A 16,407-nucleotide genomic window follows, 5' to 3' on the forward strand; every position below is an offset into this window, starting at 1 on the left:
GTGTCTCTGTCTGTGTGTCTTAATGTGTGCGTCTGTCTGTGTGTGTGTCTGTTAATGTGTGTCTGTGTCTGTCTGTGTGTTAATGTGTGTGTGTCTGTCTGTGTGTGCGTCTCTGTGTGTGTGTCCGTGTGTGTCTGTTAATGTGTGTCTCTGTCTGTGTGTGTTAATGTGTGTCTCTGTGTCTGTCTGTGTGTGCGTCTCTGTGTGTGTGTCCGTGTGTGTCTGTTAATGTGTGTCTCTGTCTGTGTGTGTTAATGTGTGTCTCTGTCTGTGTGTCTGTGTCTTAATGTGTGTCTGTGTGTGTGTCTGTGTGTGTGTCTGTTAATGTGTGTCTCTGTGTCTGTCTGTGTGTGCGTCTCTGTGTGTGTGTCCGTGTGTGTCTGTTAATGTGTGTCTCTGTCTGTGTGTCTGTGTCTTAATGTGTGTCTGTGTGTGTGTCTGTGTGTGTGTCTGTTAATGTGTGTCTGTGTCTGTGTGTGTCTGTGTGTTAATGTGTGTGTGTCTGTTAATGTCTGTAAATACACACAACAGCAGGACAATGTTTTTGTTTCTTAAAAACGACACTTTAATCACACAGTACAGCTTTTATCTGAGGCATGTGGCAACAAGAGTACACTGGGAAGTTAACACGGACTCCAGCACATACAAAGAAGTGATAGACATAAAGCAACAGAGGCGGCGCGATTTCATGTCGGTGCGACTGGCTGCTACGTATTTAACACACGACTTAAAAACATTTGTTGGCGACGCCGGTTTGAAAAGTAAAAAAAACGACCATTCGCGTCCCACAGTGATGACGCAGCTTCATCAGTAGTGTTTGTTTCACTGTTAAAAAAACAACAATCACATCTGAAACGCTGGTGAGTACAAAAAGAAAACTGTAAACTGAATACATGTAGTGAGTCCGTGCTTCATGAAACACACCGAGGCACTTGGTCAACACATCCCACACCTTGTACGATTGCACAACATTTCTTGGACTTTTGGTTTGTGATACTGACTTCACTTATTGTCAGCATGAGCTTTCAGAAGAGGGATTAGTGGTGCTTATTGCAATAGGAGGCACGCTGGCTTCGCTTTTTGGCACGTCTGACGCTGAATTGCATTTCACTTTCAACGTCCTGTTAAAACAGTTGAGTTTCTTTGGAGAGGCAGAGGCCGCCCGCTCTCTTTTTGAGTTCCGCTTGCATGTCTTAACGATCTCTTCCCGTGTGACGGGAATACTGTCAGGTTTGTCCTGGTTGCCAGGGACTTCACAAACATCCATGTGCATTGCTGTTTCAGTTCTTGTGGTGGGTGTGTGGTTATCACCACGATAACGGCTGGTGTCCGTTGCACATTCATGGCAGCTTTTGTGTAAGGAGCCTGCAGAGGGGGAGGGGCTTTGAGGCTGTGCTGTGGTGCTGATATTTTGGCTACTGTCAGGTAATGACATTTCATGCCTATGAACTACGACTTCTCCAGCAGTCTCAGAATCAGAGCCAGGTCCTGGTCCTGGATCTGGGCCAGCGTCCTGCTTTGGGCTTGTGAATCTCTGGTCTCCTACTGAGGCCGCCTGCAGGGCCGCAGTATGAACACAGTGCTTCCTGAAGTGACAGGTGTGGGGAGCTCCTTGCCTGGGGGTCACCAATCTCCCCTGTGAGCAGTGGTGGAAATGAGTGAGTGGACAGTGGAAGTAGTGCATACAGCACTCCACGTGTGTGTAGACTGGGTCCAGGTTTGTTGGTAAAAGGGTCGCGTTTTGTTTGCTGAGGGGGCTTCCTGAGAGGGGGAAGAGCTGAGAGGTTGGAGGGCAGGAGCGAGAATCCGGCGCACAGGAATGTGGGTTCCACTGCTGAAGCAGATGAGGATCCCCACATGTGCAGTTGGTGTTTTGCGAGTACTGGCACCTGCACGGTGTGCTCAGCGTGGCTACGTGCCCATTCTCAGATCCTCTTTCACCGGCTTCTGTGTTCGAGTAATGAATGTTTGAAAAAGGAGCAGCGTGGTGGTGAGGAGGAATTCTGTTATAAAGCTGAGTGCTGGAATCATGCCCTTCGTGCAGTTTATCCTCAGTTTTTTGACTGGATGCTAAAGGCTCCAGCTCATAATGTTCCACCTCACCGCCCTTGCAGTCCAGCTGGTATTTCGCCAGACCAGAACTCTTCCCCTGGGGCGAGGGGCTGCTGGATGTGGTTTCGGTGAAGGACTGACACTGCAGTTTTTTGGGCAGCGGTATCTGGCCACAGGTGCCCTGGGGCCCCAGGCAGCGGCACATGCACTGAAAAAAGAAGGTGGCAAAGGCCCAGCTGATGCACATGATCAGCATCATGAACATGCCCAGCTGCGTGTAGGCCAGGACAGTTGACGGCATCATCATTGCGCCGGCAACAAAGGTGGTTAGTGCTGCCATTGCAATAGCAGAACCCATCCGACTGAGGGAAAATATCACCTTTCCCTCACGGTCCGGCTCTGGGGCAAGTCGGTAGGCCACGCCGTAGTGGACAGCAAAGTCCACGGACAGTCCGACCGCCACTGAAATGGTCACAGACTCCAAGACATTGAGCTCCCAGCCCAGAAGCACCAGAGAGCCCACTGTGACAAATATGGTCCCTGCAATGGACAGGATGGCATACAGGCTGATGATGAAATTCCAGGTGGTCAGGAGCATGACGCTGAAAGCAACAGCCACTGACAGCGCCATAGCAATCAGAGTCCCATCTGACAGGCTGTCCTGGAGGTCATAAAACTCCAGGTTGCTCACAAACCAGCCATAGCTGAGGCCTGCTGGGGCATAGCGAAGCTCCTCCTCGATCCAGGCATCCACCTAAAACAGAAAGACATTGCTAACATTATAAAATATCTTGTTTCACCAGTGGAGATGTGTCCAGGTGATGCTGGGCTGTGCATACCTCACGGTAGAACTGGTACATCTTCTCATAGGCCAATGTGAAGAGGAAGGTGCTCTGGAACTCTAAAACAATGGCTCTGATGGTGTCGTTGATGTCAAATCGAGGTCCAGGGGTCTTGCTGTCAAGGTGGTAGTTAGTACTTCGATCCAGCTCCATGATGGCTCTTTTGATACACAACTCAAAGACATCCTGTTTGTATGGGAAGATGGACTGACTGCAGCAAGGGTAGACAGAGGCCTCGTCGCAGTCCTGGTTCTCCATCCACTGTTAAAAACAGAAGAGGTAAACCAGAATCGGTCGGGTTGCTTTCTGAAACTTTATGGCTTAATTCATTTATGGCCAATGTCTAAAAGGACTGCAACTGAAAAATGAAAAACTTCCATCCACACGGATGTCTTGAAATAGCCTGTGTAACGAATTCTAAGAGAAGGACTGAAGAATGTGACCTGTATGCTCACTCCTCACCAGCACTCTTCTCTGTGCTCATCATAAACAGTGCTAACAGTTCTCTGTGAAGGTTCTCAGTCATCCAGGTCATCGTAGTCTAAGGAGCTTGGAAAGAAAAACGTCTGGACTTGTTTAAGTTGTTTGAAGACGTTTTGCTTCTCATCCGAGAAGCTTCTTCAGTTCTAAGGGTGAAATGGTGGAGAGTCCCAGATTTAAACCCAGTGGAAGTATCTCCCCAAAGAGGGACAAAGGGACCCCCTGATGATCCTCTACGTTTTGTCCTTTTGTCCCTCTTTGGGGGGGATACTCCCACTAGGTTTAAATCTGGGACTTAAACAAGTCCAGATGCTTTTCTTTCCAAGCTCCTTTTCAAAGTGATCGCTAGCGATACAGCTTTGTTAGCATAGCATAAACACAGTGAAGCTGGAGGATGAACGCTAACTTTTTTCCACTTGATAAAAGTTAACATGAGGGTTCCCGATGGTTAGAGACAAATACAGTCGCATGGCAGGATGCTGTAAACGGACCAAACTTCAGTCAGGAGAACTGAGATAATCCATCCACAATATGAGGTTAGTCATTCATATACTGCTGCATTGGCTGTAGTTACACCGTAAGGTTTAAAAACTGAGCTTTGAAATGAACAGTGGTAATAAAAACCGAGCGAGGCCAACAGTGATCACTGACTGTTTTTAGGGGCTCGTTCAGGATACAAAGCATTAAAGCATGTTAAAAACACAACAGCCTTAATAAACGCAGAGTAGTTTGGACCTGGAAGCAGCGTTCACGCGTCATCACTTAAAGACCAGATAACAAGTCATTTTTCTATATAGCAGATAAGCTAATGCTAGCCGACTGTAAGAAAGTTTAATCTGATGAAGTCAATCAGTTCAAGTGAGAATTTAACAAACGGCAGGAGAACACCAACATCAGAAATGTGTTCAACTCTTAGAGTAATCGTTTTGGTTTTGGAGATCAATTGTGGTTTAATAACTTTATTTTTTTATTGATAAAAAGGTTCTTGAGGTTTGAGTTTGCTCCCTATATCACTATTACACATGCAGTACTGACCTGTTTGAACGTCTCGATGAAGCAGCTGGTGAAGTCCTGCTCTTCGGACTGAAAGACGAAGCTCTGGTTTCTCATTTTCTGGCAGAAGTTGAGGATCCAGACCTGAGATGCTGGACTGGCAATGTTGAAACTGCTATCCAGCATCAGCTTTCCTTTGTTTTTGGGGTTCAGGGGATCACCATTATCCACAGGGGTCACCCCCCAGATGATGGTAATGGGCATGTGGAGGTCCTCGCCATGATGGACTCTCTCAAACATGAAAAGCTTTTTGTACTCTGCATCATAGCGCTCAAATGGGTGAGAAGATCTGAAGACCTGAAACTCTGCCAGCTCCAAGGAGGGGAGCTTCATCTTTGGGTTTACACAAACCACATAGGCCCCACCCACGGTCATGGCAAGAAACCAGAAGAGCCAGAGGTAGCGGAGCTTGATGACGATACAGGGCAGCACCTTCTCAAAGAATATCCTCGACACCTCCGAAAATGTGAAGAGGCATTTGTTGGCCTTTTGGCAAAGACCGGCCCAGAACATCTGCGTGCAACAACCTGTCTGCTGGTGCTGAGGCTTAGTGCAGAGGAACATGTTCGGCAGGTAGCGTTCATGTAGCACCACCACGGCGGGCAGCCATGTCACCATTAAAATATAGTTGACCAATATGGCAGTGCCAGCGTAGACTCCAAAGCAGCGAATGGCAGTGATGTTGCTGACATAGTTGGCATAAAAAGCAGCAGCAGTGGTGAAGCTGGTGACAAACATAGAGAGGGCCGCGTGTTGAAGGGTCACGCCGACCGTCTCTGCCAGCTCAGCGTGAGGCTTATCGAACTTAGTGTAGTTCCACACGTCACAAAGCACAAAGGCGTCATCTGCACCGATACCTACCAGGATGATGAGGGCTGTGAGGTTCATGAAGGGGAAGAACTCAAAGTCGAAAACCATTCGGTAGAGAAAGTATGACACAATCAGCGAGCTGATGATGGCTATTATTGTCATGAGTGTGATGAAAACTGACCGCGTGTACACACACATGACCAGCAGGACTATCACTATGGCTATGGCAGGATACACCGTGTCTGTGAGGAGGTAGTCCTGAAAGAGGTCGTGTTTAATGCCAAACTCGATCCCTGTGACCGTGGTGATGCCGTCGGAGGCGTTCCAGTTCTCGAAATTGTCCAGGTAAATGTTCATCATAGACTCGCCTTTCTCCGTGGGGGAAAAGAGCATGCTGTACTTGAGCACAGGCGGAGGATACTCCAGGCTCTTGGGACTCAGGAAGTCTTTGTCTACCAGAAAGTGAAAGATCTGGTAGATGGCGTTGTATTTTGTACACTTGCGGGGCACACTGGCACACTTTAGCTGGTCTTTCCGCCGCAGGGTCATGTCCCAGCAGTCGGGTCCCAGAGTGCCGTTATGATAGTATTTGGCACACGAGCGCAGGATCTTGAGTGTGTGCGATACGTCTCGTTCTGTAATCTTCTGGCAGGATGACCTGTTGTTGAGGACAGCGATGTAGTTACCTAGCGTCCAGCTGGGGCAGCAGGAGTCAGCATTGGTGCGCTGACAAAGATTCCAGTAGTCCCGGTGGGAACGCACCTAAGGACGGAAAGAATGAATAAATAAGCGAAAACAAGCAGAAGTGTAACAGAAAAACATATTCACACGACTTGAATGATGCCAGCATACTCTTGCGTTGTCCAGATTGCACATGGATTTGATGGCCTGAATACTCCACAGGTTCTTCCCTTCAGCTGACGAGAACACCACTCTAGAATAACTGTCACCTGCAGAAAGGATGGCATAGCCAAGTAGGAGAGCAAGTTTCCCCATTTTATACAAGACAAAAAATTATTTGACCATCTGGCAAAGATCCTGTTCACGTCCATCAGCCACAGTAAAAAGCACAACTATCCTGCTCATCCTTATATAAAGCCATAAATCTGTCTGGGAGCTGTGTGGAATGTGGACTAGTATAATTCTTCCTGTTCTCCATTGTCCTGAATCTTACCTGGCACATCACAGAAGAACTCTTTACTGAAGTCCCACTCAGCTTGCCGTTTGTCTCTGTCAAAGTGGTCTTTGGGCCGCCTGGGCTCTTGGTGACTGGAAAACAGTAGAAGGAGAATAAGCAAACATCTGAAGCACTGAACTAAGGTGCTGAACAGGATGTGAATTTTACACAAAATACCTTGATTTCACTGGGAAGTGCTAGACCATTCTGTGTAATCTATAAAGCTTTGCGTGATTCATAGCTCATAGTATTATAAAATCATCAGCCCTTGGTTAAGTTTCCTTCCCCACCCCTTTGAACCAGATATGTGATTGGCTACTCTTCACAAACAGAAGCTTTGCACAGCGGGAGGGCAGCGTTTCTGCACTTTCAGCCAGAGTTGGGCATGAAATCACCTTTGGCATCAGAAAGAATCAAGAGTAGGAAAAAACAGACCCCCCCCCCCAAAACAAACTATCTGACTGTGTTTAGACCAGTCCGAGTTGTATGATCATCCACCACTGTAACAGTATACACTCAGTGGCCACCTTATTTGACACACCTTTGTGACTGGAAATTTGTATTAACAAGCAATCAATCACATGGCTGCAGCTCAGTGCATTAAGGCTTGTAGACTTGGAGAAGATGGTGATCATGGGATGAAACCAGATTTTGCAGAAGGCCATATGCAAATGATTTCATTTTGTTTCTTGAAAGAAACACTTCAAATTTAGCAAAATGCCTAAAAAACAAAAACAAACAAACAAAACAAATGATTCATTCAAGAAATTTCAGTTTCAGATCACAATAACAACATCTAAAGTATCCTGTCCTTCTTATGTTATCCTGAAACACACATTGACATTTTGTTTGAGGCTGCTGTTGTTGTAAAACTAACTGTATTTCATAGAGTTAATTCCTAACATTCCTATTATTGTTTTACATTGTTTTGTTTTTTTTAAATGGCATTTTTATATTGTTAAGTTTCCTCGGCACACTTTGGGCCACTTAGTGAGCAACAGCCAGAAGAAATATAGTATTTCTGAAGCTAAACGTGGCCCCAACCTGATACTAGCTAAATGTAACTAACAAAATGACCAGTGAGTCTATAATAACATAGCTAGCTAACATTACAGTTGAACTATTGGAAATACCATTTCTGTTAAGTTCTGTCAGAGCAGATAGCTCCTTCTGAACAATGAGAGCAAAAATGTGTCATTTGGTACTTAAATGTGTTCAATGACTGACAGAAAATGAGGAAAAGCTCTAAAAATATTTGTAGCACAAATGTGCTGCAAATATAATAATCAGTCAGTACCAAGTTGAAAACGATCCAGAAAGAATTCTTATTCATGACTTCATGAATCAAACAGATGCTGCTGTGTCAGAAAAGGCAGCAGTCATCGCAGCTCCCTACAAGAAATCAGATAAATGACTTTCTGCAGTACAGCGAGGTACTGCTGTCATTATTCTAATAATCATAATGGTAACTCTGACTGAGCAGGGCACCCGGGGGGAGACGTGCAGATCAGTTTTTTAAATGAGCCACATTTTTAGGAGGAAAAGAGGAAGGCAGGGTAATCAGGCAGCTGTCAGAGAGAGAGAGTGACAGACGGAGGGGATGAGCCAGGGGAGCTCGCTGACAGAAGCAGGAGCCACTTTCTGATAAGCACACAATTACATGAAGACAGACACGCGGCGCAAGACAGACAAAGGCGTCCACAGAGGGAGACGGAGAGAACAGACTTTATCTAATCAGCAGAACAGAGCTGTTTTAGAGGCTCTAATCTTAGCTACATGTTTCTACACAGCATCTGCTCATAAAAAATTTAAAATTAAATCTGAATCAAAGACGGTCTACTGATTTTTAATCACGCTAAAGTGACATGGCTGTGAATATGGTGATATGCATCAAATAAGCAAAACTGAGCAACAGTAAAATTTAAGAAAGCAGATATCTGCAGTCTGATGTGTGCACGAAGACCTGAAAGAGAGAGACATGCAAAGACTTGTTCTTGATTAGTGAGCAGACTCTGGCTGACGGGAGGCAGAGGCTGACCTCGTGGATGGACAAACCTCGACTATTCCCTCTCTTCTTTCAGGAGGAGATTCAGACAGGTCTGTCAACAGTATCCTTCAACTCTACCTCTGACCCCCACGCCTTTAACTCTCGCTCCCCTGTGACCTCTCTTCTTGGCTGATAGCGGAAGCCAACGACATGAGTGCCAAACAAAGACACTATAATGTCTTTGTTCAACCAGTAACAGTTTAATAATGTTCTCTACACTGTCACTTCAGTTTTACAGGCTCAAAAGTAATTAAACGTTTAATAATGTCTAAGAAAATTATGTAAATTTATTTGATTTAAAGATTTTTATTTTGGACCACTTGCTTTAAATGTTTCATATTTATAGTGTCCACCAGGTGGCACTAATTTTTACCACTGAAAGCAACATTTTACACTTTTTACCTTTTCCTGCAAGTTTGCCTAGTTACTCACACAATAAGTGGGTCTCACTATTGATGATTGATATTGGACAATGGTGTGTGTGTGTGTGTGTGTTTGTTTTTTCTGGGATTTGATACCCTGTCTATAAATATAGAGCTGTGTATAAAAATCTTTCTACATCGTAATTCTTGTTCCCGTTCAGCATGCTGTCCTGCAGTGGTATATGATGTTAAAAGAAAGAAAGCGCGTGTGTGTTTGTGTGTCTGTGTCTGTGTGTGCGTTTGTGTGTGTGTGTTTCACTTTCAAGTCTTCTCTCTTAGAAAGCCACACTCTGTGTTTAAACTAAGACCGTGATAATAAACACTGATAGCTTTTCAGTGCTTCAAAGACACTGAAAACAAAATAGGGCTCTTTGGTTGTGGCTCAGGTAGTTTATGGTGGAGCAGTTACTTTGAAGAGGGCAACACTTTACAGCACACAGGAGGCTCTGGGAATGATCTTTTAGGGGGAACGAGGAGGTAGAAACAGAGCGGTCTCCAACTCTGACCCATCTGAAGATGAGAGTGGAGGGGAGATGGATGAAGAAGCAGCAGGATAGACTTTTCCATTTCCATATTCTGGTCTCCCACAAAGACCAGAATATGGTCTGCAATGCTCTGCTATGTTCCAGCAGCCAGAGGTCTGATCCCTTGATCTACACGCTATGGAGGAAATCCTGCAGCTAATTGTGGCTGTGGCAAACATGACAAAGAGACCCTCAATGGCAAAATGTGGACACAGAAAACTCAGATGTGCAGGGCAGTGCTGCTGCAGTTTACCTGGAGGTGACGTGGACAGAATCCTGCACTGCTGAGGCAAAAAGAAGTAAAAGGTCTGACTGGAAAACTATAACTAATGTCTGAGGAGGAAGCCAGAAAAGCTCGTATGATGCAGCAGGGACCTGCTGTCAAAGTTTACTGAGGTAGGCTGCTGCTCGTCCATGCAGGGCTCGAAAAGTCAAAACCATAATCTTAAAGTGAACACTGAAGTCGATGGGACACAACGATGTGACAATGAGAGTACTAAAGACTCAATGAGAAGACTCGCAGGTGCATTAAACTTGTAGGTGTTCGAAGGAGATTTTACACAGACAAGTGAACAAAAAACTGTTGTGTGTATTTCAGAGTTTGCTGCCCATGTAATCAATCGACAGACTGCACATTTTAGCGTGGACTAAGGGTTACGACAAATATTTAACATGTGAATGTGAGATTTGTCCTCCTGCAGCGACACTTGTGCAACAAATCTTTGTTTTCTTCTGCTAAAGCAAACATCTGCAGATGAACCCACCGATGAGAGGTTTAATGTCAATCGCCTTTCAGACGGCTTGATGAGCAGACAGAGAAACTCTACAGCCTTTGGAAAAAAAAAAGCTGCTAAACCGGCTCTCGCATGTTCCTGCACGGAGCTTCAGAAAGCATCTCAGATGAGTGTAAACTCACATTTTGGCCTGCTCATCTGCATATTTGAATGGATAATTGGCCAGTGTGGCTTTATAGCCCGTGTTCTTCACCATATTGTTCCATGTGACTAGTCGCTGGCCAATGGCTGTTCCCCGTGGCTCGAAGCCCTTGTAGGAAAAAAAGATACCAGAAATAAAACAGCAGAAATTGACATGATTATGCTTGTAGAAATGTATTGTATTAAGGCAAACTGATCATTTTATTATCACACAGTTCTCATCACGCTCAGCCAATACAGGACGTTTAAGCCCGACACACATTTTTAGCGATTTAAAAATCAAATATATTCACTGATATTCCCCCAAAATCAAACCCTCAACTATTTAATCAAAATATGTATGGAAATTTAGAAGTTATTAGAAATAACATGAATAACAGTCAAATTCATGTTTGCTTTCTTGGTACTCCTGTTATGTTTGAGTTTAGTTTGCTTTGGCAAACTAAACTCAAACATAACAGGACAACATAGAACCGATCAGCCTGCATGAGTGCGTCTCTATGTACAACATGAGTACCGCATTTTTCAGACCATAAGGCGCACAGGATTATAAGGCGCATTAAGCGAAACAAAACAGTCAGATAAGTCAAACTTTCCTCAACTCATTCTTCTTGCTTCCTCCACTTCCCTACCATTGATTCATTAATGTTGAATTCTCTATCAGCTGCTCTATTCCCATGTTGTTGCAGTATATGAATCACTAACCTCGTATTGTGGATGGATTATCTCAGTTGTTCTCCTGACTGAAGTTTGGTCCGTTTACAGCATCCTGCCATGCGATTGCATTTGTCTCTAACCATCAGGAACCCTCACGTTAACTTTTATCGAGTGGAAAAAAAAGTTGGCGTTCATCCTCCAGTTTCACTGTGTTTATGCTAAAATAGCTGTGTTGCTAGCGGTCACGTAGCACATCATTATATACCAGCTAGTCCAACTTCAGTAACCCTACAAACGTCACTGCTGTTTAGTTTCCTGTCTTCAGTTATGTTGGAAGTGGTGGCAGAGCTGTATGTTTGAATGCTTCAGAAATCTCTCAGTCAGAACATGCAATATCGTGTTTAGGTGGAAACTAGCGAGCTAACTTCCTGCTAACTTCTAACTCTGTTAAATGTAATAAATCCTGTTTTCATGGATGCCTGGAAGTTAAACTTTATAGTTACACCTGGTAAAGCAGCAACGCTGATCATTTTATTAAAGATGAAAGAATTTAGACAGTTTTTAACTCTCGGTGATGCCGCAGTGATCGTTTGACTTTGGGACCTGAAGCGGACGGAGTTTAGGACCCAGATTACTCCGCAAGGCTTCTGACTACGGCATCCGTAATACTCCAACAATCCATCAAGCGGTGCGGCTTCGTAGCTTACCAAAGTTATACTGAAGCATTTATGACAGATTTTTGAGCGCCGTGCACCACATAAAATTGGTTTGAGGTCAATAAGCACAACCAGAATTCATACATAAGGGGCACTGTCAATTGCTGAGAAAATTAAAGGATTTTAAGTGTGCCTTATAGTGCGGAAAATACAGTACTACACACTGAAAAGAGGACGGCTACCGTCATCTACAAAGGCGACCAATGAGTAGTGTACTCACGAGCAGTGGGTCAGAGAAATCCGGCAGGTCAGGCACAAGTATGCCCACCAGGGCACAGATCACAATAAGCACCGTGCACACACCCAGCACCACCACTGGCCAATCAGCTATTAGCTCAGCATAGCTGTGAAAAAGACACATAAAAGTTGATGACAAGACGTCCTTTGACAGTTGATTTCAAACAGCATGTGCCTCTGATTACATACAGAGTAGGAGAAACAAGAAAAAGCACTCACTGAGGGAACAAACGGAGAAAACGAAAACATGTCTTGTCTTTAAGAGTTAGATTTTACTGTAGGTTAATGGATAAATGAGGACATCCAAGTTGCTAGTTACTGCAGGATAAGTGAATCAATAAGTCGTGACTCACTACTGAGGAATGATGGCTCCAGTAGAGCTCTGATGGATGGATGACAGAAATAAAGAAAGGAGGAGAAGTTTGAGCGTTTCTGGCAGGTCTTACCTTCTGGGAAATCGAAAAGGCATCGAAGGGCTGAAAACCAAAGAGAGGGAGATAAATCAGGTTTATATTTTGAAGTCAAAGCAACAACCAATCAAAAACATATTGGAGGAGACTTGAGAAAGAGTGGACATCTTTTCTCCATCATGTGCTGCTTATCTTTTTCCAGCAGGAGCGCGCAGCGTGGATATTGGACCGCTGAAGACATTAAAGCTGACATGGCTGTCAAAACCACTTTGTGCTGAACGTCTCATAATTCTCTGCTCCTTTTTCAAACTTTGTTCTGATTTGACAGACAAGCTTACAGGGATTTTCTTTCTAATATACACGAGCCACACGCCGAAATCTAACGACTCGAGCGAGGTACCAGCATCTAAACTGCAGGCCGACGCCGACCTGAGAACTTGTGCTGGGCTCAAAATGATCCTGAATTTCTGGCTGATCCTGACACAAACGGATGTCAGCGTGAAGCTAAATAAAGCCTCAAATGTTCCTGATAACTGCTAAACAGCATTTTTTAAATTTCATTGAAGCCAAGTGAAGCCTAGTGTGCCATGTGCTCGATAAATCAGCACTCCAACACACACCAGGCCCTCGCCGATAATCCGGAAGTCTCGGATTACAACTTGCACTTCCACACAAAGACATGTTATCACATTGTGAAATCAGGCTTCCTGTTGGTGGCTGACCCAAACACGCCCACAGACACATACTTCAGCTGCTCGGGATCTATCTGGAATTCTCGTCAGCTCCTTTTGGGAGCAGTGGGGGGAGCGTCCGGTATGCCAGAGAAGCAACAAACGCGCTGGGTGGAAGGGAAGAGGAAGTGGCAGAATCAGATACGACCACCTGATCACAGTGGGGCTACAGGAGATTAATGATCAAGGCTAAAGGGGTTCACGGGAGACAGACACATGTCTGTGTGGAGAAAACACACGGAACAGCCAGAGTTGGAGATTTTAGCTTCCCAAAAAACCTAAACTGAAGCTTCGCAGTTAAAAAAGATGCAGGGTTGGGTTTTTTTTTTTTTTGGGATGAACATACACAGCTGAGTGAATAAAAACGGGCAAACAGAACAAAGTCTGAACACTCAATAAATAAATGAATCACATGACATAAACAAGTAAACTGATACAGGTAAACGTCACGTTATCAGAGCTGGTTTCAGCTGATATTTACCATGGCTGACACTTGCAGATGTCGATATTCAATAAGAAGAAGAAACCGATATTACCCAAAGACACTAGGGGTGCAACGATACTCGTATCGATATTGAACCGTTCGATACAGTGCTTTCGGTTCGGTACGCATATGTATCGAACAATACAAAGTTTTTAATTTATTTGATCAACTTTCCTTCTGACGATGCTGTCTGTGTTGAGCGCTCAGTGAATCTGCGCTCGACTACTCCGCCTAGGCTGCACTGTCGAGCGCAGATCCACTGAGCCCAGCGCAAGCTAGCGAGACAGAAGTTAAGCTCATTGCAACATGGCAAATTGAACCTCCCCCACCCTCATTCAGATCTGGCGTTTGGAACTATTTTGGTTTTCATGTGACGTATGACCCTGAAGGTAAGCGCGTCATGGACTAAAGTAAAACAGTATGTTGGATGTGCCACGCAATGCTCAATTACATGGTGGGAACTAGTGCGTTAGCGCAGTTAGCTCGTTAACGTGTTGGCCGTCCAGCCCCACGCACGGGGAGATCCGCGGTAGCTCGTTAACGGAGATTTGCCGTGTTGTGGCGTTAACGTCATTTCAGCTTAACGCTGACAGCACTAGTGAGAACACAACGAATATGACTGCACATTTACTCCGACAGCATCCTAGTGCAAAGACAAGTGGAAGCAGACAAAACAACAAGCACGCATGCTACAAACTTTACCCGAGTCATTTAGACAGCCGTTAGCACAGGATTCTCCTTATGGGGACCTGATATGTTTAATATGCTGCTGAGAATATAGCCCAGAAGAAGCGTATAGTATAGCTTTTATTTTGAAAGAGCCATTTCTCTGTAATAAACTCTTTTCCAAAGATGAGTGATTTCTCCATCAGATGGTTATTTTTTTATTACTTTATTGTTTCAGCAACATTCAATTTAAAAACTGTACTTTTGAGTTAAAATATATATTTAGAATTTTAATAAATGACAAATTAAAAAAGCATGAACATTTTTTTGTATCGAAAAAATATCGAACTGTGACACCAAAGTATCGAACCGAACCGTGAATTTTGTGTATCGTTGCACCCCTAAAAGACATGAAAATCAGTCGTTTTAAAAGAGCTGTTTATTGCACACTGATGCCAAATGAAGGCACATTCAGACACAAGTTAAAATTATGACAAGTCGAGAGGAGATCAGGACCGTGACTACATCAATGAGCAGAGTCCTTATTGGAGGCCAGAGGGACTGGATTACCCATTCTGCCAGAAAAGTCTCTGGAAAGATCAATGCACGGCTTTAACCTGAAGCTTAAAGGATTGTAAATACATTTTTAGTGCATCATAGATTCACATCTTTACTGGAAGTTAAGTGGCCCTACTTTACTTCTCTAATGGTACAAAGAAACAGGAAGTGAGTTCTGAGGTAACCTTCTTGTGCAGCTAATCAAGTTGACAACACTCTGATTTTAGCGACATGGCCCCATGATCCAAGCAGGGTGTCTGTCCCCCCATCAAAGTCAGATAAGTCATAATGGGAACCACAAATGAACTCGCGGGACAGGTGAGGAATTTTACTCCACAGGGTTGTAAGGAGGTTGTAAATCCCCTTTAAAGCCCCACTGGGCCTTTTTATATGGCAGCCAAATGTCAAGTGGCACAAGCTGAGAGCACAGTTTGCCAACACAGGTATGCACAGACACAAACAGGCCATCACTCACGCTCGTCTGGGGAAAGAAATGTTACAATGCAGTGTTGTGCTCCAATGCTCCGGGCTCCCTGCAAACAGCACCACACAGAGCCCACGGCATCGAGCCGGCCTCTACACTCCTCAAATCCCAAACGGATCGAGCACGGATGAGTTGGAAGAGGTCCAATCCAGCAAGGCCTCACTGGATCTACTGCCTGTGTCACAATAGTGTTAACCAGGAAAAGTCCACTCACAGATGGACCTGAGTGTTTTCATAGCATTAAGCCATTTGAAGCAATGGCTTTAAATTAGCTCCTTTTAATTGATCAAATTAAAATGTGTTTTCCTCCCTTTGCTCTTCGCTCTCGTATATTAGAGACTTTTTCCCCTTCAGCTTTCAAAGTGACCTCTAACCCGGTTTAAACCAGCAGTACCTAATGAAAGACACGTTTCCCCAGCCCTTCTTTGAACACGCAGCCGAGGGAAAACTCTGTATTGCTAATGTAATTCATTTCACTGGGCGCCGTCTCTTGGCTTTCCATGTATGGACTTGAACTGGAGACCCCAGGACACAGATATGGCCCAAGATGGAGGAGTCGAGCTATCGGAAACACTTGGAGCAGATTCATAAAAGCGCTGTCAGGCTGTCTGTTTGTCTACTTAATGGACTATTTTGAATTTTGGCCTGCAACGCTCCAATCTGAATTCATTTCAGCCAATTGGAAAGCTGCACAGCATACTTGGATGCTTTTAAAGAAGACAAGAGATGATGGATTCTTGATCTATGCAGTTCACAGCAATAATTTATGCCATTGTTATAAAACTGAAACTGGCAAGCTGGGGTCAACATGATCTCAAGAACTGCAATCTGTAAAATGAACAAAAACCACCTAAATCCTTGACCTGCCACATCAGGCTTCCTCCACGACTCTCTGGTCCCTCCTGACCATGCCGCCTTCCCTTTCTTCCTTTGCTTGCTGCCTGCTCTCTTATTTTCCTTTTCCCTCTCCTCCGCCCGTGTAACCTTTCACTGTTATTCTATTTACCAGAGGGAGAGTGTTTCTGGATCACTGGGCTAATTAATAAGGTAAACACAGACGGCCCGCCGCTCACTCAGCACGGCGCTGACAGAGAAGCAGCTGGGGACCGAGGGACGGCTTTC

The 16,407-nt window shown here is 44.6% G+C and overlaps 1 protein-coding gene across 10 annotated transcripts in view; it reads right to left on the reverse strand.

Moving 5' to 3' along the window:
• Window positions 1-712: 712 nt before the first annotated feature.
• Window positions 713-16,407, reverse strand: part of disp1 (dispatched homolog 1 (Drosophila)) — a 124,512-nt gene continuing 108,817 nt past the window's right edge. For all 10 annotated transcript variants that reach the window (XM_085381824.1, XM_085381822.1, XM_085381828.1 and 7 more), the window contains 8 exons: window positions 12,399-12,428; window positions 11,936-12,059; window positions 10,324-10,451; window positions 6,412-6,506; window positions 6,090-6,187; window positions 4,410-5,999; window positions 2,892-3,155; window positions 713-2,806 (listed from right to left, as the gene is read on the reverse strand). In XM_085381824.1, the coding sequence (XP_085237950.1) occupies window positions 1,013-2,806; window positions 2,892-3,155; window positions 4,410-5,999; window positions 6,090-6,187; window positions 6,412-6,506; window positions 10,324-10,451; window positions 11,936-12,059; window positions 12,399-12,428 (4,123 nt within the window). In that variant the 3' untranslated portion in view covers window positions 713-1,012. The remainder of the gene's footprint in view (window positions 2,807-2,891; window positions 3,156-4,409; window positions 6,000-6,089; window positions 6,188-6,411; window positions 6,507-10,323; window positions 10,452-11,935; window positions 12,060-12,398; window positions 12,429-16,407) is intronic.

This window comes from Rhamphochromis longiceps, linkage group LG15 (assembly GCF_057381845.1).
Source record: "Rhamphochromis longiceps isolate RC_006_pf linkage group LG15, R_longiceps_female_GT1.1, whole genome shotgun sequence".
Taxonomy (NCBI): domain Eukaryota; kingdom Metazoa; phylum Chordata; class Actinopteri; order Cichliformes; family Cichlidae; genus Rhamphochromis; species Rhamphochromis longiceps.